At 59.8% G+C, this 24,179-nt stretch overlaps 3 protein-coding genes across 3 annotated transcripts in view; 2 read left to right on the top strand and 1 right to left on the bottom strand.

Moving 5' to 3' along the window:
* Window positions 1–2,873: 2,873 nt before the first annotated feature.
* Window positions 2,874–8,722, top strand: FOXP3 (forkhead box P3). Its single transcript, XM_030475460.1, has 11 exons — window positions 2,874–2,893; window positions 3,942–3,993; window positions 4,104–4,194; window positions 4,305–4,385; window positions 4,463–4,575; window positions 4,914–4,982; window positions 5,082–5,196; window positions 5,324–5,388; window positions 6,510–6,611; window positions 7,567–7,688; window positions 8,637–8,722. The coding sequence occupies exons 1-11, from the start codon at window positions 2,874–2,876 to the stop codon at window positions 8,674–8,676; spliced, it is 870 nt and encodes a 289-aa protein (XP_030331320.1). The 3' UTR covers window positions 8,677–8,722.
* A 57-nt stretch (window positions 8,723–8,779) lies between these two features.
* Window positions 8,780–19,767, bottom strand: CCDC22 (coiled-coil domain containing 22). The gene is given in 18 exon segments (XM_030475461.1): window positions 8,780–8,989; window positions 10,674–10,748; window positions 10,846–10,905; window positions 12,010–12,105; window positions 12,345–12,452; window positions 13,921–14,022; window positions 14,995–15,111; window positions 15,312–15,431; window positions 15,511–15,630; window positions 16,944–17,015; window positions 17,114–17,206; window positions 17,208–17,309; window positions 17,661–17,830; window positions 17,909–17,975; window positions 18,078–18,184; window positions 18,264–18,396; window positions 18,736–18,913; window positions 19,543–19,767. Coding segments are annotated over 18 exon segments (1,884 nt in total). The 5' UTR covers window positions 19,593–19,767; the 3' UTR covers window positions 8,780–8,875.
* Window positions 19,768–21,684: 1,917 nt separating this feature from the next.
* SMC1A (structural maintenance of chromosomes 1A) overlaps window positions 21,685–24,179 on the top strand; it is a 19,343-nt gene continuing 16,848 nt past the window's right edge. Inside the window, exons 1-4 of the mRNA XM_030475375.1 lie at window positions 21,685–21,712; window positions 21,964–22,207; window positions 22,337–22,442; window positions 23,447–23,586. Of these exons, the coding sequence (XP_030331235.1) occupies window positions 21,685–21,712; window positions 21,964–22,207; window positions 22,337–22,442; window positions 23,447–23,586 (518 nt within the window). The remainder of the gene's footprint in view (window positions 21,713–21,963; window positions 22,208–22,336; window positions 22,443–23,446; window positions 23,587–24,179) is intronic.

The following is a 24,179-nucleotide window of genomic DNA, read 5'->3' as shown; positions in this document are numbered from 1 at the left end:
GCGCGGAAAGGGGCGGGGCTGGAGTCTGCGCGGAGGGGAGGCGGGGCTTGGAGGGCGGAGGGGGGCGTGGTTTGTGGGTAAGGGGGCGTGGTCTGAGGGCGGAGTAGGCAGAGGTCTGTGGGGAGTGGGCGGTGCCTGGCAGAGCAGTGGGCGGGGCCTACGGATAAGGGGGTGTGGCCTAAAAGGCGTTGGGGAACCAGGGCGAGGGCGGGGCTTGCACGGAGGGGGCGTGGCTCGATTTGGAGAGGGCGTGGTCTCACGATGGGTGGGCGTGGCCTGTGGCGGTCCCTCGGCGATGGCGGGAAAGAGGGGAGCGTGGTCAACGTGGTCTGGGGCGGGGGGGGTTGGAACTCGGCACACACAGCCCCCCCCCCCAAGGGTGACTGTGTCCCCCCCGAGGGGTGTTTCGGGGGGGGTCCTGGTGACTGGGGGTGGGACGGGACACGATCAATGGTGAGGGTGTTTTTGTTGGGGAGGTGTTAAAGGCATATGGGGGAGGGCAAATTGGGGGACCCCCAGATGTGTGCACCCCTTGGGGGGGGGGTGTACTGGGGCCAAAGTGGGGTTCCCCCAGCTGCGTTCACCCCTTTGTGCCCCCCAATAGGCAACAAGTGAACCTTTGGGGCGGTGATGTTGCCCCCCCCCATCCCCATAGGGAGAGGGGCGGATTTGGGGGGGGGAACACCCCTCCACGACCACCCCCCCATCTTTAAGGAGGGGGAGGGTTCTCTGACATCACGGGGGGGGAACGACCATAAAAGCGGGGTGCTGCGGGTGGGGCTGGCAGCAAGCGAGGTGCTGCTGGTGAGTGGGTTATTGGGGGGGGGGCTTGCACCCCAACACCCCTTTGCATGAGGATTGGGGGGGGGGGGGGGGGGGGGGGGGGCTTTGCACGAGCATTGTGCACACGCCTGCACATGGGTGACACGGGAATGGGGGGGGTCCCTATATCCCTATGGGGGGGTGTGTAATTTGGGGGGGGGGGCCCTGCGCTGGTGTCGTGCACCCATCCCGCCCCCCCCCCCCCCCCGTTTCCTGCTGTCTTAAGGGCAAGTTTCAAGTCGCTTCGAGCCGGGGAAGTCCGGGGGGGGGGTTGGGGGGAGACAACAAAACACATCCCCCCCGAAACCAGGAGCAGTTTTGGGTTCAAACAGCGCAGATTTGGGGCAAAAAAGCCAAATACCATCAAAACCAGCCAGTTTCGGGGGCGCCAAAAGGGCAGGAATTGGGGCCTGGGGCTCAAAACCCTTGTGGGGAGGGGGTATAAGGGGGGGGTTTACCCTTTCTGAGCTGTTTTGGGGCACAGTTTGGGGCCTTTTGGGGCCATTTACCGCATTTTGAGGTTCAGTGGTTGAGCTTCTTTTGCCAACAGTGTCTTTTTGGGGTAGTTTAGGGAGTTTTGGAGTGTTTGGACATAGGAATTGGGGGGAAAACCCCTGTTTTGGGGTGTCACCATCTACCTGCTTCAAGGGGACTTTTCTCCTCATTTTGGGGTGTTTCTGTCCAGCATTTTAGGGTGTTTTTTACCCAGTTATTTTTGGGGTGTTTCTCCTCATTTTGGGGTGTTTCTGCCCTATTTGTGTTGTTTCTACCTGCTCATTTTGGGGTGTTTCTCCTCATTTTGAAGTGTCTCTTTATGGACATTTTAAGGTGTCTTTGCACGGCTGTTTTGGGGCATTTCCCCCCCATTTTGGGTTGTCTTTGGTCAATTCAGGGTGTCTGCAAGGACCTTTTTTGGGGTGTTTCTACAGGTTTCGTTGTGTTTCTCCCTCGTTGTTCCGGGCTGTCTCTATCCGGCCATTTTAAGGCGTTTGTGCCCTCATTTTGGGGTATTTCTCCTTATTTTGGGGTGTCTTTGGCCAATTTGGGGTGTCTCAGCCTGGGCTTTTTGGGGTGTTTCTCCTCATTTTGAGGTGTCTCTTCCTGCCTTATTTGGGGTGTTTCTACCTGCTCATTTTGGGCTGTTTCTTCTCATTTTGAGGCCGCTCATCGAGGCGTCTGTTCGCAGCCATTTTGGGGTGTTTCTATGCATTTTGGGGTGTTTCTATGCATTTTCGGGGCATTTCTGTGTATTTTGGGATATTTCTGAGCATTTTGGGGTATTTCTGTGCTTTTTGAGGTATTTATATGCATTTTTGGTGTATTTCTCTGCATTTTGGGGTATTTCTGTGCATTTGGGGGTATTTTATGCATTTTTGGGATATTTCTCTGCATTTTTGGTGTATTTAGTTGCATTTCGGGGCATTTCTGTGCATTTTGGGGCATTTCGGGGGTATTTCTGTGTATTTCAGGTATTTCCATGCATTTTCGGGCTATTGCTGTGCATTTTGGGGTATTTCTGTGCATTGTGGGGTATTTCTGTGCAATTTTTGGCATTTCTATGCATTTTTGGCATATTTCTATGCATTTTTTGGGTATTTTTTGGGTATTTCGGGGCATTTTGGTGCATTTTTGGCATATTTCTGTGTGTTTCACAGTGTTTCTGTGCACTTCAGAGCATTTCTGTGCACTTTGGTGTATTTCTATGCATTTGGGGGTATTTCTGTGCATTTTGGGTATCTCTATGCATTTTGGGCTATTTCTATGCATTTTGAGGGATATTTCTGTCCGTTTGGGGGTATTTCTGCCCATTTTGGGGCTATTTCTATGCATTTTGGGCTTTACTGCCCTTTTTGGGGGCTTTTCCGTGCGTTTTGGGCTATTTCTGCCCATTTTGGGGCCATTTCTGTGCGTTTCGGGGGGTCTGTCGCTGTTTCGGGTTCATTTTGGGTCTGGGGGGGCCCATCCCCCCCCATCCCGCCCCCGCCGTGACTCAGGGCTGTGGTTTCCCGTCTATAAATCAAGGGTGGAGGCACCGGGTGTCACCCAGAGCCATGGCGGGGGCCCGGGACCCGTGAGCTGCGGCACCGGGGGCACTGGGGGGCATTTGGGATGCACTGGGGGGCACTGGGATGGACTGGGGGGTGATGGAGGAGCACTGGGGAGGGAAAATGGGAGGCTGGGAGGGTACTGGGGGGGTTACTGGGATGGACTGGGCGGCACTGGGGAGGACTGGGAGGGATGGCGGCTTTCTGGGAGAGATTGGAAGGGGCTGGGTAAGACTGGAGGGGGACTGGGATGGACTACGGGTCACTGGGATGAACTGGGGATGGACATGGGGGGCACTGGGATGGATTGTGAGGGCACTGGGATGGACTAAGGAATCACTGGGATGGACTGGGTGGCACTGGAGTGGACTGGGGAAGGGATGGGATGCATTGGGAGGGCACTGGGATGGATTGTGAGGGCACTGGGATGGACTAAGGAATCACTGGGATGGACTGGGTGGCACTGGAGTGGACTGGGGAAGGGATGGGATGCATTGGGAGGGCACTGGGATGGATTGGGAGGGCACTGGGATGGACATGGGGGCACTGGGATGGATTGGGAGGGCACTGGGATGGACATGGGGGCACTGGGATGGATTGGGAGGGCACTGGGATGGACTGGGATGGACATGGGGGGCACTGGGATGAACTGGGGGTGGACATGGGGGGCACTGGGATGGATTGGGAGGGCACTGGGATGGACATGGGGGCACTGGGATGGATTGGAAGGGCACTGGGATGGACTGGGATGGACATGGGGGGCACTGGGATTGATTGGGAGGGCACTGGGATGGACATGGGGAGCACTGGGAGCTCCATAAAGCTCCTATGGATGCGCCCAGTGGGTACCAATGGGGACCAGGATTGGGCCCAGTCCATACTGGTTGGGGGGTAACTGGAGGGTACCACAGTGATGGCGGCGGGGGGGGACACACGCGTTGGGCCGTACCATGACGCAGGGCCCTCGTGCGCGGCCGCTCCTATCACACAGTTGATGGGGGGGCGGGAATTGGGGTTCGGGGGGGGGGTGTCTCACACATCCCCCCCCTCCAGGCAGCGCCGCCCCCCCCGCAGCCCCCAGGATCGCCCCACGGTGCTGACCCACGGGGACCCCCAGCACACGCAGGTGGGGGGGGCAGAGCCCCATATTGGGGTCCACAATGGGGGGGGGTGTCAGGATTTGGGGGTTCATCTCTTTATATCCCCCCTTATATATATATATACACATATATACAGGTGCCGCCCAAGGGGGGGTCGTGCCCCCCCCTCCTGCACATCCACCACCCCGGGGTGCTGGTGATGAGGACACGGCTCCCCCCGGTGCATGGTAACACCCCCCCCCCCCCATTTTAGGGCTCCCTCCTCTTTTATACCCCCTCAATGCACCCCTTCTATTGGGGTCTCCCCTTTATATTCCCCCCCCCAAACCTCTTTCAGGTCTCCCCACGTTTGAATGGGGCCCCAAAGACCCCCCCGCCCGTGACCGAGCCCCTTCGCCCACCCCCCCCTGCAATGACCCCCCGCAGCAGCCCCCCAGGTGAGCGGGGACCCGCTTTGGGGGGGGGGACACCCCCCAAATCTTGGGTCCTCACTGACCCCCCCCCCCCCCCAATGGATGTGCCCCCCCCCAAGGGCTCCCCGTTGTGACCTGGGGGGGGTGGCTCAGTGCCTGCGGCAGCTGGAGCGCATCCAGGAGCTGGAGCAGCAGGTAAAGGGGGGGACCCCAACCCCCCCCCCCCCAAAAACCACCTCCTCCCATTGCCCCCAATTGCCCCCCATCTCCTCCCATTGCCCCCCCCAAACCATCTCCTCCCATTGCCCCCAATTGCCCCCCATCTCCTTCCATTGCCCCTCAACTATCTCCTCCTGTTGCCCCCCCATTGCCCCCCCCAAACCATTTCCTCCCATTGCCTCCCCATTGCCCCCCCATTCATCTGCTCCCATTGCCCCCCATATCCCATATGTGCCCCCCCAAACCTTCTCCTCCCATTGCCCCCCATTGCCCCCCTATATCCCATATGTGCCCCCCCATTTACCCCCCCCCAGCTGGCTCGCGAGCGCCACCGCCTGGGGCTGCTGCAGGCGCAGCTCATCCGGAGGGGCCCCCCCATTATGGTAAGAACGAGGGGGGGGGGGAACACCCCAAAACAGGGGCTGGGGCCCCCCCCAAGCTGCTGCCATCACCTCAATGTGTGTCTGTGTGTCCCCCTCCAGGCCCCCCCCGGGAAGGGTCAAGTTGGGACCCCCCCAATTTGGGGTCCCAAAGCAGAGGGGGAGCCCGAGCCCCCCCCCCCGGGGCACCCATTGGAGCAGGGGGGGCTCTGCCCAGGTGAGAGCCGGGGATGGGGGGGGGGGGGCATTGGGGGGGACCCCCCCAAGACATGGAAGGGGGTGCGGGGGGGTCAAGGGGATGGGTCCACACTGACCCCCCCCCCATGTCCCCCCCTCCCCCCCAGAGCTGGAGCATTACAGGATCAGCACTGCCCGCCCCCCCTACACCTATGCCATGCTCATCCGCTGGGTCAGTGACATCCCCCCGTCCCCTATAGCCCCCCATAGCGCCCCCATGTCCCCTATAGCCCCCTATGTCCCCTATAGCCCCACCCTAAGTCCCTACACTCCCTCCCACCCCATACACCCCCCTCGGGTCCCCTATAGTCCCCCATAGCTCTCCCAATATCCCTTACACCCCCTCCTTCTCATACAGCCCCCCCCCATCCCCTATAGCCCCCCATGTCCCCTATAGCCAAATGTGTGTGACCCCCCCATAACCCTATTGTACCCCCAAATGTGCCCCCCATAACCCTTTTGTACCCCCAAATGTGCCACCCATAACCCTATTGTACCCCCAAATGTGCCTCCCCATATCCCTATTGTACCCCCAAATGTACCCCCCATATCCCTATTGTACCCCCAAATGTGCCCCCCATAACCCTTTTGTACCCCCAAATGTGCCACCCATAACCCTATTGTACCCCCAAACGTGCCTCCCCATATCCCTATTGTACCCCCAAATGTACCCCCCTATATCCCTATTGTACCCCTAAATGTGCCCCCATAACTGTCGTACCCCCAAATGTGCCCCCATAACCCTATTGTACCCCCAAATGTGAGCCCCATAACCCTACTGTACCCCCAAATGTGCCCCCCATATCCCTATTGTACCCCCAAACGTGCCCCCATATCCCTATTGTACCCCCAAATGTGACCCCCATATCCCTATTGTACCCCTAAATGTGCCCCCATAACCCTTTTGTACCCCCAAATGTGACCCCCCCATAACCCTGTTGTACCTCAAACGTGCCCCCATAACCCTATTGTACCCCCAAATGTGCCCCCATAACCCTTTTGTACCCCCAACTGTGCCCCCATAACCCTATTGTACCCCCAAATGTGCCCCCCATAACCCTATTGTACCCCCAAATGTGACCCCCCCATATCCCTATTGTACCCCCAAATGTGCCCCCCATAACCCTGTCGTACCCCAAATGTGCCTCCCCACATCCCTATTGTACCCCCAAACGTGCCTCCACAACCCTTTTGTACCCCCAAATGTGACCCCCCCCATAACCCTGTTGTACCCCAAATGTGCCCCCCATAACCCTACTGTGCCCCCCCAAACCCATGTCCCCCCCCCCATAGGCCATCCTGGAGTCCCCCCAGCGGCAGCGGACCCTGGGGGAGATCTACCATTGGTTCAGCCACATGTTCGGCTACTTCCGGCACAACACAGCGACCTGGAAGGTGGGGACCCCCCCCCTGCACCCCAACATCCCCCCCCGGACCCCCCCACATCGGGGGGACACCCCAAACCCGCTTATGATACCATAAGGAACCCCCCAAAACCAACCCCCCCCCTTCATCCTCCATCCCCATCACTCACCAAACCTCTTGGTTCAGCCCTAAAGCTGCCCCATAGCAAGTGACACCCCCAAAGTGCCCCATTGGGACCCCAATACCCCCGTTTTGGGGGTACCCCCTCCATCATCCTCCATCACCACCACTTGGAAAGGGGGTCCCCAAACCTCTTGGTTCACCCCAAAATGCTGCCCCATAGCAAGTGACACCCCCAAAGTGCCCCATTGGGACCCCAATACTGCTCCAGCACCCCCGTTTTGGGGGTACCCCCCCCCCATCATCCTCCATCACCACCACTTGGAAAGGGGGTCCCCAAACCTCCTATTTCACCCCTAAAGTTGCCCCATAGCAAGTGACACCCCCAAAGTGCCCCATTGGGACCCCAATACTTCCCCATTGGGACCCCAGTACTGCCCCAGCACCCCCATTTTGGGGGGGTACCCCAAGTTCTCTCCATCACCACCCCATTTAAAACACCTCAAAGACCCCCCCCAAACCCACCACTGAGCCCCCCCACTTCAGGGGGGACACCCCGAACCCCCTTATGACACTATAAGGACTCTCCCCCTTCATCCTCCATCACCAAGAAAGGGGGTCCCCAAACCTTTCGGTTCACCCCTAAAGCTGCCCCATAGCAAGTGACACCCCCAAAGTGCCCCATTGGGACCCCAATACTACCCCAGCACCCCCATTTTGGGGGGGTACCCCAAGTTCTCTCCATCACCACCCCATATAAAACACCTCAGAGCCCCCCCAAAACGCCTTTAACCTGCCCCAGACCCCCCCAAATCCCTATGGGGGTGGGGGGAACACCCCAATTTTCGGGGTCCCCCCCCCCCAGAACGCCGTTCGCCACAACCTGAGCCTGCACAAGTGCTTCGTGCGGGTGGAGAACGTGCGCGGGGCCGTATGGACCGTGGATGAGGCCGAATTCAGGCGCAAACGGGGCCAACGTTACCCCAGGTACCCCCAAACCCGTCCCCCAGCACCCCAATATGCCCCCCAGTGCCCCAAAACAGCCTCCAGCACCCCAAAACTGCCCCATTGCAACCCAAAACTGCCCCCAGCACCCCAAAACCACCTCAAAACCACCCACTGCACCCCAAAACCACCCCCCAGCAGCCCAAAACCACCCACTGCACCCCAAAACCACCCCCCAGCAGCCCAAAACTGCCCCATTGCACCCCAAAACCACCCCCCAGCACCCCAAAACTGCCCCATTGCACCCCAAAACCACCCCCCAGCACCCCAAAACACTCCCCCAGTACCCCAAAACACTCCCCCAGTACCCCAAAACACCCCCAAGCACCCCAATATACCCCCAGCACCCCAAAACTGCCCCATTGCAGCCCAAAACCACCCCCAGCACCCCAATATACCCCCAGCACCCCAAAACTGCCCCATTGCAGCCCAAAGCCGCCCCCAGCACCCCAAAAGTGCCCCATTGCACCCCAAAACCACCCCCCAGCACCCCAAAACACTCCCTCAGCACCCCAAAACATCCCCAAGCACCCCAAAATCACCCCAAAACACCCCCCCAGCACCCCAATATACCCCCAGCACCACAAAACTGCCCTAAAACACCCCCCCCAGCACCCCGAAACACTCCCTCAGCACCCCGAAACACTCCCTCAGCACCCCAAAACACTCCCTCAGCACCCCAGAACACCCCCAAGCACCCCAAACCACCCCCCAGCACCCCAAAACCACCCCAAAACACCCTCCCAGCACCCCAATATACCCCCCAGCACCCCAAAACACACCCCCAGCACCACAAACCCGCACCCCAGTACCCCAAAACACCCCCCCAGCATCCCAATATACCCCCCAGCACCCCAAAACACCCTTGAGCACCCCAAAACCGCCTCCCAGCACCCCAAACCCCCCTCTAACCCCCCCTTTCCCCTACAGGGACTGCGACATGAAGTGCTTTATGCCCCCCCAAAGTTAAGGGGGGGGGTCCCCCAAATCACACTGGGGTAGACGGGAAATGGAGGGGAGGGGGGGAGGTCCCCCTAAATCCCCCCCATTCCAATGAAGACGACCCCCCCACATGGCTGCATTGGGGCTCTATTGGAAGCATAAAGGGACGGTTTCACAGTGGGGGTGTATTGGGGGGGGGTGTTTTGGGGACCCCCCCGTTTGGGGGTTCAGGCGCGCCGGGCCCGTGCCGCCAGCAGCGCGTTCTCCTCCCGCAGCGCCCGGCAGTCGCTGAGGATGCGCTCGAGGCTGGCGGGGGGCTTGGCGCTCGTCTCGCCCTCGATCTGGGGGGGCAACGTGGGTTTGGGGGCGATGGGGGGGTAGGAAATGGGGGGGAAGGGTTTGGGGGTGAAGTTTGGGGGGGCAAAGAGTTGGGGGGCAAAGAGTTTGGGGGTGAAGTTTGGGGGGTGAGTTTGGGGGGCAAAGGTTTGGGGGCAAAGAGTTTGGGGGTGAGGTTTGGGGGGTGAATTTGAGGGGTGAATTTGGGGGGCAAAAGGTTTGGGGGCAAAGAGTTTGGGGGTGAAGTTTGGGGGGTGAATTTGGGGGGCAAAGGTTTGGGGGCAAAGAGTTGGGGGGCAAAGGTTTGGGGGCAAAGGTTTGGGGGTGAAGTTTGGGGGGGTGAATTTGGGGGGCAAAGGTTTAGGGGGCAAAGAGTTTGGGGGTGAAGTTTGGGGGGTGAATTTGGGGGGCAAAGGTTTGGGGGCAAAGAGTTGGGGGGCAAAGGTTTGGGGGCAAAGGTTTGGGGGTGAAGTTTGGGGGGGTGAATTGGGGGGGCAAAGGTTTAGGGGGCAAAGAGTTTGGGGGTGAAGTTTGGGGGGTGAATTTGGGGGGCAAAGGTTTGGGGGGCAAAGAGTTGGGGGGCAAAGGTTTGGGGCAAAGGTTTGGGGGTGAAGTTTGGGGGGGTGAATTTGGGGGGCAAAGGTTTAGGGGGCAAAGAGTTTGGGGGTGAAGTTTGGGGGGTGAATTTGGGGGGCAAAGAGTTTGGGGGTGAAGGGTTTGGAGGGCAAAGAGTTTGGGGGTGAAGTTTGGGGGGGTGAATTTGGGGGGCAAAGGGTTTGGGGGCAAAGAGTTTGGGGGTGAAGTTTGGGGGGTGAATTTGGGGGGCAAAGGTTTAGGGGGCAAAGAGTTTGGGGGTGAGGTTTGGGCGTGAATTTGGGGGGCAAAGGGTTTGGGGGCAAAGAGTTGGGGGGCAAACAGTTTGGAGGTGAAGGGTTTGGGGGGCAAAAAGTTGGGGGGCAAAGAGTTGGGGGTGAAGTTTGGGGGTGAATTTGGGGGCAAAGGGTTTGGGGGCAAAGAGTTGGGGGGTAAAAAGAGTTTGGGGGTGAAGGGTTTGGAGGGCAAAAAGTTTGGGGGGCAAAGAGTTGGGGGCGAAAGGTTTCGGGGGCAAAGAGTTTGGGGGGTGAATTTGGGGGGCAAAGTGTTTGGGGGCGAAGAGTTTGGGGGGCAAAGGGTTTGGGGGCAAAGAGTTGGGGGGCGAAGAGTTGGGGGAGCAAAGAGTTTGGGGGTGAAGGGTTTGGAGGGCAAAAAGTTGGGGGGCAAAGGGTTTGGGGGGTGAATTTGGGGGGTGAATTTGGGGGGCAAAGGGGTTGGGACAAAGAGTTTGGAGGGCAAAGATTTGGGGGGCAAAGAGTTTGGGGGGTGAATTTGGGGGGCAAAGGGTTGGGGAGCAAAGGTTTAGGGGGCAAATAGTTTGGGGGTGAATTTGGGGGTCAAAGGGTTTGGGGGGTGAAGAGTTTGGGGAGCAAAGAGTTGGGGGGCAAAGGGTTTGGGGGGTGAATTTGGGGGACAAAGAATTGGGGAGTGAAGTTTGGGGGGGGTGATGAATTAGGGGGGACACAGAGAGGGGGGGACACATGACAAGTCAATTAAGACCCCAATAGACATGGGGGACACCCCAATAGATGGGAGGCCCCCCCATAGGCACCCCAAATTTCCCCCCCCCCCATATAAGCCCCCCCAAACCCCCACCTGCTCCTCCAGGTCCCGGATCTCCCTCTGGATGGTCCCAGTGTCCTCAATGGTCCGGATGAGCTGGGCACAGTTCTGGGGGGCAGAAAGGGGGGGTCAGGACCCCCCAATCCCATCTGCACCCCAAAACCCTTCATCCCCCCCCCCCCGAGGCCCCATAGCCCCCCATTACCTCATGTAGAGCTGCCAGGTACTTGTAGGCTTTCCTCACCACCTCGTCCCTCTTGGCATCCTGGGGGGCACAAGGGACATTTGGGGGGGCACAAAGGACAACTTGGGGGGCGGGAACACATGGGACAGTTGGGGGGGGCATATGGGATAATTTGGGGGGCACAAGGGACAGTTTGGGGGGGTCCCAGTGTCCCAAACTTCCAATAGGGTCATCCCATAGAGGGGATGCCCCTGAGCTCCCCCCCAACTAAATCCCACCTTGATCCCCATGGGCTGCCCCCCCATATCCCAGGGGCACCCCAAGTGTATATGAGGCTCCCCCACGTGTATATGGGCCCCCCTCAAGTGCATATGGAGCCCCCCAAGTGCATATGGAGCCCCCCCAAGAGCATATGGGCCCCCCTCCCAGTGCATATGGGCCCCCCAAGTGTATACGCCCCCCCCCAAGGTGTATATGGGCCCCCCTCCAAGTGCCTATGGAGCCCCCCAAGTGTATATGGGCCCCCCAAGTGCATATGGAGCCCCCCCAAGTGTATATGGGCCCCCCCCAAGTGCATATGGAGCCCCCCCAAGTGTATATGGGCCCCCCAAGTGCATATGGAGCCCCCCAAGTGTATACGGGCCTCCCCCAAGTGCATATGGAGCCCCCCCAAGTGTATATGGGCCCCCCAAAGTGCCTATGGAGCCCCGCAAGTGTATATGGGGCCCCCCCAAGTGTATATGGGCCCCCCCAAGTGCCTATGGAGCCCCCCAAGTGTATATGGGCCCCCCCCAAGTGCATATGGAGCCCCCCCAAGTGTATATGGAGCCCCCCCAAGTGTATATGGGCCCCCCAAAGTGCCTATGGAGCCCCCCAAGTGTATATGGGCCCCCCCCAAGTGCATATGGAGCCCCCCCAAGTGTATATGGGGCCCCCCCAAGTGTATATGGGCCCCCCCAAGTGTATATGGAGCCCCCCCCAAGTGTATATGGGCCACCCCAAAGTGCCTATGGAGCCCCCCAAGTGCCTATGGAGCCCCCCAAGTGTATATGGGGCCCCCCCAAGTGTATATGGGCCCCCCAAGTACATATGGAGCCCCCCCAAGTGTATATGGGCCCCCCCAAGTGCATATGGAGCCCCCCCAAGTGTATATGGGCCCCCCCAAGTGTATATGGGCCCCCCCACCTTGAAGAGCAGCTCATCGGTGACACTGAAGGTCCTCTCCAGCTTCCCCACCAGGGAGTTGATCTCCTTCTGCAGTGCCCTCGTATCCACCAGGATCTGGGGGGGGGGACACACACCATCATGTGTGGGGTACCCCAAAACCCCCTCCCCATTTGGGGGTGCACCCAACACTCCCCCCCAAACACCCCCTTAGGGTCCAATGGTACCCAACACCCAAAGATGCCCCCTCTAGAAGTGCCTTAGGGACCCTCCTAAAGGGTTGGGGGTACCCCTAAAACCTCTGCCCCCCCCCCCGGTGTATTGGGGACCAGGGGGGCCCCCCCAGACCCCCCCACCTTGCTGATCTCCTCCTTCTGCTTCCGGATGTTGCCCACGATCTCCAGGATGCGCTGGGTATAGACGGCACGAGACACATCGCGGGGCAGCGCTTCCAGCTCCGCTACCTGCATCCACGGGGAGAGATGGAATGGCATCCACAGGGATAGATGGAATTGCATCCATAGGGATAGATGGAATTACATCCATAGGGATAGATAGAAATGCATCCATACGGAGGGGATAGATGGAATGGCATCCATAGGGATAGATGGAATTGCATCCATAGGGATAGATGGAATTACATCCATAGGGATAGATAGAAATGCATCCATACGGAGGGGATAGATGGAATGGCATCCATAGGGATAGATGGAATTGTGTCCATAGGGAGGGGATAGATGGAATTGCATCCATAGGGATAGATGGAATTGTGTCCATAGGGAGGGGATAGATGGAATGGCATCCATAGGGATAGATGGAATTGCATCCGTAGGGAGGGGGTAGATGGAATTACATCCATAGGGATAGATGGAATTGCATCCATAGGGAGGGGATAGATGGAATTGTATCCATAGGGAGGGGATAGATGGAATTGCGTCCACAGGGATAGATGGAATTGCATCCATAGGGATAGATGGAATTGCATCCATAGGGAGGGGATAGATGGAATTGCGTCCATAGGGATAGATAGAATTGCATCCATGAGGGGGGATATATGGAATTGCATCCATAGGGAGGGGATAGATGGAATTACATCCACAGGGATAGATGGAATTGCATCCATAGGGAGGGGATAGATGGAATTGCGTCCATGGGGAAGGAACAGATGGAATTGCGTCCATAGGGATAGATGGAATTGCATCCATAAGGAGGGGATAGATGGAATGGCATCCTTGGGGGGGGACAGATGGAATTGCATCCATGAGGGGGGATAGATGGAATTGCATCCATAGGGATAGATGGAATTGCATCCATAGGGAAGGGATAGATGGAATTGCGTCCGTAGGGAGGGGATAGATGGAATTACATCCATAGGGATAGATGGAATTGCATCCATAGGGAAGAGATAGAGATGGAATTGCATCCATAGGGATAGATGGAATTGCATCCATAGGGAGGGGATAGATGGAATTACATCCATAGGGAGGGGATAGATGAAACTACATCCATAGGGATAGATGGAATTGCATCCATAGGGAAGGGATAGAGATGGAATTGCATCCACAGAGATAGATGGAATTGCATCCATAGGGAAGGGATAGATGGAATTACATCCACAGGGATAGATGGAATTGCATCCATAGGGATAGATGGAATTGCATCCGTAGGGAGGGGATAGATGGAATTGCATCCATAGGGAAGGGATAGATGGAATTGCATCCATAGGGAGGGGATAGATGAAATTGCATCCATAGGGATATAGGGAATTGCATCCATAGGGAAGCGATAGATGGAACTGCATCCATAGGGAGGGGATAGATGAAATTGCATCCATAGGGATAGATGGAATTGCATCCATAGGGAAGCGATAGATGGAAGTGCATCCATAGGGAAGCGATAGACGGAACTGGGGGTCCAGCCCCCGGGGCTCACCAGTGTCTTGTAAAGCTCCTCCTTGCGCCGCGCTTCATCCGCGGCCGAGCGGCTGCGCTCGTGCAGGGCCCGGATCTCCGAGAGCCGCCGCGACGATTCCAGCTGGGAGAGGAGGGAAACTGGGATCAGGGATACCCCAAATCCACTGCGGGGGGGCCCAGAGGTCCCCAAGTGCAGCGGGAAGGGACTTCAGAGACCCCCGAACACCCTGGGAGGGACTCAGAACCATTGGGAATGGGACACGAGAGCCTCAAAATCATCGGGAATGAGACATCGGAGACTCAAAACGATTGGGAATGGGACACCAAGGTTGCAAACCTCCTGGGATTGGGCCCCAAATTAAGGCCCAAGGACCCCAAAACCTACTAGGGAAAGACCTGAGGGCTCCCAAATCCATTGGGAAAGGAGCCCAGGGACCCCAAAAGCTATCAAGGAGTGACCTGGGAACCCCCAAACCCACTTTGGGGGGATCTGGGCATCCCAAACCCACAGGAAAGGGGACCCCAGGGACCCCCAATACCTGACAGGGAGAGACTTGAGCACCCCAAACCCATTGGGAAAGGCACCCCAGAGCCCTCACGGACTCTAAAACCCACTTGGGGGGCTCTGGGCACCCCAAATCCCCAGGGAAGAGAAGCCCCTGTGTCCTCAGACACCCCAAAAGTGACCAGGGAGGGACCTGGGGACCCCCAAACCCAACATAAAGGGACCCCAAGGACCCCAAAACCTCCCAAGGAGAGACCTGGGGACCCCAAAGCCACCATAAATGGACCCCAAAACCTCCCAAGGAGAGACCTGGGGACCCCAAAGCCACCATAAATGGACCCCAAAACCTCCCAGGGAGAGACTGGGGGACCCCAAAACCTCCCAAGGAGAGACCTGGGGACCCCAAAGCCACCATAAAGGGACCCCAAAACCTCCCAAGAAGAGATCTGGGGACCCCAAACCCACCATAAAGGGACCCTGAGGACCGCAAAACCTCCGAGTGAGAGACCTAGGGACCCCCAAAGCCCCATAAAGGGGCCCTGTGGACCCCCAAGAAGTGGGGTTCAGAGCCCAGGACCCCCCCTTTACCTGAGCAGAGTCACGCAGGGCCCGGAGGTGCCGGTACTGGGCGAGGAGGGGTCCCCGGTGCCGTTCCCATTGTCCCGCCAGGCTGACGATGCGGCGGCTGCTCGCCTCCACCACCAGCTGGGAACAGGGTCAGGGCACCCCAAAACGCTCCTTCCCCCCCCATGAACCCCCTTATAACACCCCCAACCCCCTCATTTACCTCTATAGTTGAACATACTCCCCCCCCAACCAACTTAAACCCCCTCTATGGCCTCAAATAGCCTTGCATACACCCCCAACCCCCCCCCCAGCTCTTGGGGGCCCCCCCAAAGCCTCACCTGAAGCTTGGCCATGTTGCTCTGAGCATCAGGGAGCAGCTCGACTGCTTGTGCCTTCAGTCGAAGGGTGTCCTCCCGGCCCCCCAGCGCCAGGCGGCCCTGCTGCACCTCTGCTTCTGCCTTTGGGGGGGGCACAACATTATCAGGGTACCCCAAACCGCCCCCCCAGAACCCCCATTCACCTCCATGTGGTACCCACCTGGGTGAGGCTGAGCTGGGCATCCCGCATCTCCCCACGGCAGCCTTCGATTGCAGCATCCAACTGGGCCAGGGTCTGCTCCAGAGCTGCCTCCTCGCTGGCCTGACGTGCTCCTGTGTCCTAAGGGTGGCCATCAGTAGGGTTCAGAGTGAACACCCCCCAATAGGCCCATTGGTAGGGTCCAGAACATGGTTGAGGCCATCAGTAGGGTTCAGAGTGAACACCCCCCAACGGACCCATTGGTAGGGTCCAGAACATGGTTGAGGCCATCAGTAGGGTTCAGAGTGAACACCCCCCAACGGACCCATTGGTAGGGTCCAGAACACGGTTGTGGCCATCAGTAGGGTTCAGAGTGAACAAACACCCACCAGACCCATTGGTAGGGTCCAGAACACAGTTGTGGCCATCAGTAGGGTTCAGAGTGAACACTCCCCAATGGGCCCATTGGTACGGTCCAGAACACAGTTGAGGTCATCAGTAGGGTTCAGAGTGAACACTCCCAAATGGGCCCATTGGTAGGGTCCAGAACATGGTTGAGGCCATCAGTAGGGTTCAGAGTGAACACCCCCCAACAGACCCATTGGTAGGGTCCAGAACACAGTTGACGCCATCAGTAGGGTTCAGAGTGAACATCCCCAAATGGACCCATTGGTAGGGTCCAGAACACAGTTGTGGCCATCAGTAGGGCTCAGAGTGAACACCCCCCAATGGGCCCATTGGTAGGGTCCAGAACACAGTTGTGGCCATCAGTAGGGTTCAGAGTGAACACCCCCCAATAGGCCCACTGGTAGGGTCCAGAACACCCCCCAACAGACCCACTAGTAGGGTCCAGAACATGGTTGAGGCCATCAGTAGGCTCCAGGGTGAACACCCCCCAACGGACCCATTGGTAGGGTCCAGAACATGGTTGAGGCCATCAGTAGGGTTCAGAGTGAACACCCCCCAATGGGCTCATTGGTAGGGTCCAGAACACAGTTGAGGTCATCAGTAGGGTTCAGAGTGAACACCCCCCAATAGGCCCATTGGTAGGGTCCAGAACACCCCCCACCAGACCCACTGGTAGGGTCCAGAACATGGTTGAGGCCATCAGTAGGGTTCAGAGTGAACACCCCCCAATGGACCCACTGGTAGGGTCCAGAACACAGTTGTGGCCATCAGTACGGTTCAGAGTGAACATCCCCAAATGGACCCATTGGTAGGGTCCAGAACACAGTTGAGGCCATCAGTAGGGTTCAGAGTGAACAAACACCCACCAGACCCATTGGTAGGGTCCAGAACACGGTTGAGGCCATCAGTAGGGTTCAGAGTGAACACCCCCCAATAGGCCCATTGGTAGGGTCCAGAACACCCCCCAACAGACCCACTGGTAGGGTCCAGAACATGGTTGAGGCCATCAGTAGGCTCCAGAGTGAACACCCCTCTCGACATCTCACCTCCTCAGGGCCCTTTGATGGGTGCAGGCTCTCAGCAGCCGCCTGGATCTGCTGCAGCAGGATCTGGGGGTCCTATAGGACGGAGCAGGTCAGACCCTGGGGGGGGGGGGTACACCCCAAAACCACCCCCCAGCCCCCCCAAATCCAGCCCGCCAACTCCAGCCCCTCACCTGCTCATGGGTCAGGTGTTGGGTGCGGGTGAAGCGGGACCCCTTTGGTAGGGCCCCCCCGGCCCCCCCAGCCCCAAAAGCCTCTTGGAGCCATGCAGGGTCCAGGGGGGGCCCTGGGGGCCGGGGGGGGGCAGGCTTGGCGCAGGGGCTCCAGCGCCCGGAGCCGAGCACGGAGCCGCTTCCGACCAATGTATTCCTATGGGGAGGAAGGAAAAGGGGGGGTCAGTCCCATAGGGACCCCCAAAGCATCCCAACAGATCCCCCACATCTTGTAGAGGGTGAGAAATGGGGGGCAGCCCCATAGAGACCCCTAAATAGCCCCATAAACAGCTCCCCCTGTACTCCGGGGGGGGGGGCGGAAAGGACCCACAGGGACCCCCAAACCAGCCTCATATCCCTGAGATGGGGTGAAAAGGGGGGGGTCAGATACATAGTGCCCCCCAATAGAGCCCCATAACCCCCCCCCACATGCACTCCCAAGCCTTAAAAAAGGGGGTCAGACCCATAGGGACCCCCAAAACTCCCCCTAAATGGGGGAGGTCCTTACCTGGGGGGGCAGACGAGAGGCCAAGCCGGGCCCCCCCCATTCAGCCTCCCAGTCGTGGCGAGCACTGAGCTGGGCAATGTGGGTCTCCAGTAAAGCTGGGGGGGTCCTGGTGGAAAGGGGGGGCTGCGCCGGCACAGGGGGGGCAGCCCCCCCATAATACTCCTGCAGCTCTATGGGGGGGGGGGGTGAGCACATTACACCAAAAGACCCCCCTAAATCCATTCCCCCCCCCCCCCCATAGCACTTACCTGGGGGTCCCCCACTTTGAGGCAGGACTAAGGGGCAGGTAGTGAAGGGATGGAGGCAACTTGTGCCCTAATGGGTAATGAATGGGTTAATGACCCCCCCCCCCCCCAATTAAAAGGGGTCCCCTATAGCTTGGGGGGTCCTCAATAGTTTGGGGGGGTCACTACTCACCTGCAGGCGCTGCAGCCAGGGGGTGCGACAAAGGGGGGGCACCCAGGGGGTCCCCAACTGCTCCCGGATGCGGGCGCCGATGGCTCGGAGCAGAGCCCCCGATTTCCCTTGGGAATAGGGCCATAAAGGAGGTCAGAACTCCCATTAACCCCCCCCAACATGTCGGGGACCCCCCCAGATCCCTACCGGGGGGCTCGGTCCCGCTCTCGCTCTCATCCCGAGGCAGCTTTTCCACTAGGAAGAGGAGGAGGCGGCGGGTGTCGTGCTCGGAGCTGTAGAGGAAGGTCTGGTACCCAACATCACCCCCAAATCCCAGCTCCTGGTGACGAGAAGGGGGAGAATTGGGGTCACCCCATCATTTTTGGGGTCCCCCTTTAAGATATGGGGGCATTTAGGGAGGTACCAAGGTGTGGTACCCAACATCACCCCCAAATCCCAGCTCTTAGTAGTAAAAAGGGAGGGAATTGGGGGTCACCCCATCATTTTTGGGGTCTCCCCTTAAGATGTGGGGGTATTTAGGGGGGTACCAAGGTCTGGTACCCAACACCACCCCCAAATCCAATCTCTTAGCAGTAAAAAGGGAGGGAATCGGGGGTCACACCCTCATTTTTGGGGTCCCCCTTAGGATCTGGGGGTATTTAGGGGGGTTTGGGGGTACCTGGCAGGCAGCAGCCAGGTCGGAAGCGAGTCGGAAGCGTGCGGAGATGCCGGGGGGCAGGAGGGGGCTGAGGGGGGCCCCCAAAGTGGGGTTCACAGCCCGGAGGCAGCGGACGGCGGCTTCCACCACCAGCTCCGGGGTGAGGTCCCGCACGCTCTGCACCTCGGGGGGCACCGCTCTGGGGGCGGGACACACACATACACAGTCATGGGGACCCCCCCCAAAGCATCCCCAAACCCTGACCCACCCCCAACACTCATCAAGCTCCCCCCTATTTCCTCTCAGGGACCCCCAAACCTCCACTCCCAAACGCTTGAGGGTCCCCCCCACAACCTACCAGGGCCCCCCCCCTCCATTGTCCTCCCCCTTAGAGCCCCCCCACAAACTCTTTAGGGTCCCCCCCACTGAACCCCCCAAAACCTACCAGGATCCCCCCATATCCCATCGTTCCCCCCCTTAATTCACTAAGATGACCCCTCCAAACTCTTTAGGGTCGCCCCCCCACACCCAATTGTCCCCCCCACTGAACCCCCAAAAACCTACCAGGGTCCCCCCACACCCCATCGTTCCCCCCCTTAATTCATTAGGGTGACCCCCCCCCAAACTCTTTAGGGTCCCCCCCCACACCCCATTGTCCCCCCCTCAATTCCTTACGGTGACCTCCCTCAGGGTCCCCCCCCCACACCTCCGATCCCCCCCCAGACCCCTCAAACCGCTTCAGAGCCCCCCAAACCCACCCCAGACCCCCCAAAATCCCCACACACACCCCATAGACCCCAAGACACCCTCCCCGTCGCCCCCACTCACGTCCCCGCCTGCCGTAGGGAGTGGATCAGGATCTTATCCACCTCCTCCATGTTGGGGGGATACTGGGGGGGGGGAACCCCCTAATACTAATGGGGGGGGGGTGTATGGAGTGGGGGGACCCCGGTTCTCCCGCGCCCCCGCGCGCCCCGCCGGCAGTCACGTGAGGCGGGGCCCGCGGCGGAACCGAGGCGGGGGGAGCGCGGGGCATGATGGGAGTTGTAGTTCGCGGCGGTGGCGGGAAACGGGGGGGGGCGCGAAGGGGGGGAAACGGCGGCCATGAGGGGGCAATGGGGTCGGGGGGGGGCAATGGGGAATGCGGGGGGCAATGGGGACTCTGAGGGGGCAATGGGGGCTGTGAGGGGGCAATGGGGACTGTGGGGGGCAATGGGGGCTGTGGGGGGCAATGGGGAATGTGGGGGGGCAATGGGGGGTGTGAGGGGACAATGGAGACTGTGAGGGGCAATGGGGGCTGTGAGGGGGCAATGGGGAATGTGGGGGGCAATGGGGGCTGTGGGGGGCAATGGGGAATGTGGGGGGGCAATGGGGGGTGTGAGGGGGCAATGGGGACTGTGGGGGGCAATGGGGGCTGTGGGGGGCAATGGGGAATGTGGGGGGCAATGGGGGCTGTGGGGGGCAATGGGGAATGTGGGGGGGCAATGGGGGGTGTGATGGGGCAATGGGGACGGTGGGGGGCAATGGGGGCCGGGGGGGGCAATGGGGGCTGTGGGGGGCAATGGGGAATGTGAGGGGCAATGGGGAGTGGGGGGGGCAATGGGGGCCGGGGGGGGGCAGTGGGGGCTGTGGGGGGCAATGGGGCCGTGAGGGGGCAATTGGGAATGTGAGGGGCAATGGGGGCTGTGGGGGGCAATGGGAGATGTGGGGGGCAATGGGGGCTATAGGGGGCAATGGGGGTTGTGGGGGGCAATGGGGGCTGTGAGGGGGCAATGGGAGATGTGGGGGGCAATGGGGGCTATAGGGGGCAATGGGGGTTGTGGGGGGCCAATGGGGGCTATAGGGGGCAATGGGGGTTGTGGGGGGCCAATGGGAAATGTGGGGGGCAATGGGGACTGTGAGAGGGGAATGGGGACCGTGGGGGGGCAATGGGGACTGTGGGGGCAATGGGGAATGTGGGGGGCAATGGGGGCTGTGGGGGGCAATGGGGAATGTGGGGGGCAATGGGGAATGTGGGGGGGCAATGGGGGCTGTGAGGGGGCAATGGGGGCTGTGAGGGGGACAATGGGGCCATGAGGGGGCAATGGGGAATGTGAGGGGCAATGGGGGGTGTGAGGGGCAATGGGAGATGGGGGGGCAATGGGGGCTGTGAGGGGCGATGGGGAATGTGGGGTGCAATGGGGGCTGTGGGGGGGCAATGGGGGCTGTGGGGGGCGATGGGGAATGTGGGGTGCAATGGGGGCTGGGGGTTGCAATGGGGTGTGGGGGGGGGCAATGGGGGCTGTGGGGGGGCAATGGGGATTGGGGGGGGCAATGGGAGATGTGGGGGGCAATGGGGCCTTCCCTTCCCTCGCACACGCATGTTCCCTGTCTCCTTGCACACGCGTGTGCCCCCGCACGTGTTCAGCGCCGCCCCCCCCGCCCCACGTTAAGCCGTTAATCTCCTGCCAGTGACGGGCTGGGCTCTGCAGGACGAGCCTTGGAGCTGCCCCAGTGCCTATGGACCCCCCTAAACACCCTTAACCCCCCCTGAACACCCCTAAACACCCCAAAACGCTCCCTAAATACCCTTAACCCCCCAAATTCCCCCTAAATTCCCCCTAATCCCCCCAAATACACCCTAAATTCCCCCAACCCCACCCCAAACACCCCCTAACCTCCCATAAATACCCCCAAACCCCCATAAATACCCCCAAACACCCCTTAATACCCCAAACCACCCCTTAAATACCCCAACCACCCCCTAAATACCCCCAAACTCCCCTAAATACCCTCTATACATCCCCTAAATGCCCCCAAACCCCAACAGATCCCCCAAAACTCCTTGAAAGTCCCTCAGAACAACCCCCCCAGACCCTGTAGATCCCCTCAAGATACCTCATAACTACCAGACACCCCTAAAATACCCCCCCTGACCCCCTAGAGGTACCCCCAGAGCTCTGGACCCCCCCACCCTGGACCCCCATCACTATGTCAGAGTCAGAAGAGAATGGAGAGGGTGAGTGTGGGGTCGGGGGGGGGGTGTCTTAGAGGGGATATGGGGGTCCTTGGGATGAAGTGGGGGGGTCCGAATGAGATTGGGGGGTCTCTGAGGGTATGGGGGGGGCTCTGGTCTATGGGGTGCGGGTGTTGAGGGCAGGTCTCTGTGTGTCCAGGGGGTCTAGGGTTGGGGAAGTGGGTCCAGGAGGGGTTTGAGGGGGCTCTAGGAAGGTTTTGGGGGGGTCTTTGACTCTTTCCCCCCCCCTCCAGGACCCCCCAAGGGGCTGCCGCCCTTCCCCGACGCCATGGGCCAGCCCTTGGGGTGGCCGGTGGGTGAAGGCAACGGGGGTCCAGCGGGTGGAGGGACCCCCCCGGGTCACCGCCACCGGCGCCCCCCCCACCCCAAGCACAAGGGGCAAGGCTCCGGGGGGGTCCATCGCTCCCCCCGTGCCCTCTTCTGCCTCCGCCTCAACAACCCCATCCGCCGGGCGGCCATCAGCATCGTGGAGTGGAAGTGAGTTCATTTTTGGGGGGGGGGGGGGGGACACAAAAGGGACACAGACACATGGGGATCGGGGGGGGCAAGTTGGGGGGCAGCCCTCCAACCTGCTGCCCCCCCCCCCCCGCTTCCCCTTTACCCCAGGCCCTTTGACATCCTCATCCTCGCCACCATCTTCGCCAACTGTGTGGCCCTGGGGGTCTACATCCCCTTCCCTGAGGATGACTCCAACGCTGCCAACCACAACCTGGTGAGGACCCCCCCCAAAAAGAGGGGACCCCCCCCCCACCATTGCCTTTCCCTGGGAGGGATGAAGCCTGTTCCCATCGCACATGCGTGTTCCCCTCACACACGCGTGTTCCCCTCGCACACGCGTGTGCCGGTGCCGTAAGCCTCTTATCCAGTGCCTGGGATGGGCACTAATCCCGGCTTAGCTGCTCTGGGATAAGGGAATGCTGGGAAGGGTTGAGGGGGGGGTCCCCAAATTCTACTGTCCCTTGTCCCCCCCCCAAAAGGGGGTGCTGGGAAGGGTGGTGGGTTGAAGCGGGGGGGGTCCTCAATGCCAATGTCCCTTGTTCCCCCCCAGAACAGGGGGGGTGATGGGTTGAGGGGGGTCCCCAATTCCACTGTCTCTTGTTCCCCTCCCAAAAAGGGGTGCTGAGAAGAGGGGTGGGTTGAAGAGGGGGTGTCCCCAATTCCACTGTCTCTTGTTCTCCCCCCAAAAAGGGGTGCTGAGAAGAGGGGTGGCTTGAAGGGGGGGTGTCCCCAATTCCACTATCCCTTGTCCCCCCAGAAAAGGGGGTGATGAGTTGAGAGGGGTCCCCAATTCTACTGTTTGTCCCCCCAGAAAAGGGGGTGCTGGTGGGTTGAAGGGGGGGTGTCCTCAATGCCAACACCCCTTGTCCCCCCAGAAAAGGGGGTGCTGGTGGGTTGAAGGGGGGGGGTGTCCTCAATGCCAACACCCCTTGTCCCCCCAGAAAAGGGGGTGCTGGTGGGTTGAAGGGGGGGGTGTCCTCAATGCCAACACCCCTTGTCCCTCCAGAAAAGGGGGTGATGAATTGAAGGGGGGGTCCCCAAATTCCTCTATCCCTTGTCCCCTTGAATAGGAGACACACGGAAAGGTGGCGGGTTGAGGGGAGCCCCCAATTCCACCGGGACTGGGAAGGGTGTTGGCGCCCCAGGGTGGGTGGTGGCCCCCCAGGAGGTGCTGTGGCCCCCCCTGACCCCCCCTCCTCGTGTCCCCCCCCCCCCCAGGAGCAGGTGGAGTACGTGTTCCTCATCATCTTCACGGTGGAGACCTTCCTGAAGATCATCGCCTACGGGCTGGTCCTGCACCCCAGCGCCTACATCCGCAACGGCTGGAACCTGCTCGACTTCGTCATTGTCATCGTGGGGTGAGGACATGTCCCCAAGGAGGGGGGGGCTTCAGTTCCCCCCCCCCCCAAACTGCTTATGTCCCATAGAGACACCCCCCCAAAACTCATAGGGTTCCCCCTATTACCCACCTCCACTCCCAGCCCCCCAAGTCCTTTGGGTGCCTGCCCAAAACTCCCCCATGGTTCCCTCTTTAGGGCCCCCCCCCCCCCCAAATCTACCACTTATTATCCCCAAAAGCCCCCCCCCCTCCCACTGAGCCCCCCCAACCTAGCGGGGTACCCTCATAGTGCCCCCACTTAGAGTCCCCCCTCAATTCATTAGGGTGACCCCCCCCAAACCTCCCCCAGGGTCCCCCACACACACCCCCAGACCCCTCAAACCTCTTCAGTGCCTCCCACCCCACATCCCCCCCCACTCCAGAGCCCCCCAGCTCTTCCCCCCCCCCCAGGCTCTTCACTTCTGGCCCCCCTCAACCTGCTTGTGCCCCATAGAAACCCCCCCCAAACTCATCAGAGTCCCCCCTATTACCCACCTCCACTCCCAGCCCCCCCAAATCCCTCCAAAACTCCCACAGGGTCCCCCCCAAACTCTTTAGGGACCCCCCCTCCAA

The sequence above is a fragment of the Strigops habroptila genome, unplaced genomic scaffold (assembly GCF_004027225.2).
Source record: "Strigops habroptila isolate Jane unplaced genomic scaffold, bStrHab1.2.pri NW_022045636.1_ctg1, whole genome shotgun sequence".
NCBI lineage: Eukaryota > Metazoa > Chordata > Aves > Psittaciformes > Psittacidae > Strigops > Strigops habroptila.
The sequence above is the reverse complement of the archived record's forward strand: the minus strand, read 5'-3'. Positions and strand labels throughout refer to the sequence as shown.

What these genes read in the sequence shown, in the direction of transcription:
- FOXP3 (XM_030475460.1), top strand. Translation starts at nt 2,874, where the DNA reads ATGGCGGGGGCCCGGGACCC. An exon ending in CACCCCCCCCTGCAATGACC is followed by an intron (nt 4,386 to 4,462) that starts CCCCGCAGCAGC and finishes GGTCCTCACTGA; the next exon opens with CCCCCCCCCCCCCCCAATGG. An exon ending in ACAACACAGCGACCTGGAAG is followed by an intron (nt 6,612 to 7,566) that starts GTGGGGACCCCC and finishes CCCCCCCCCCAG; the next exon opens with AACGCCGTTCGCCACAACCT.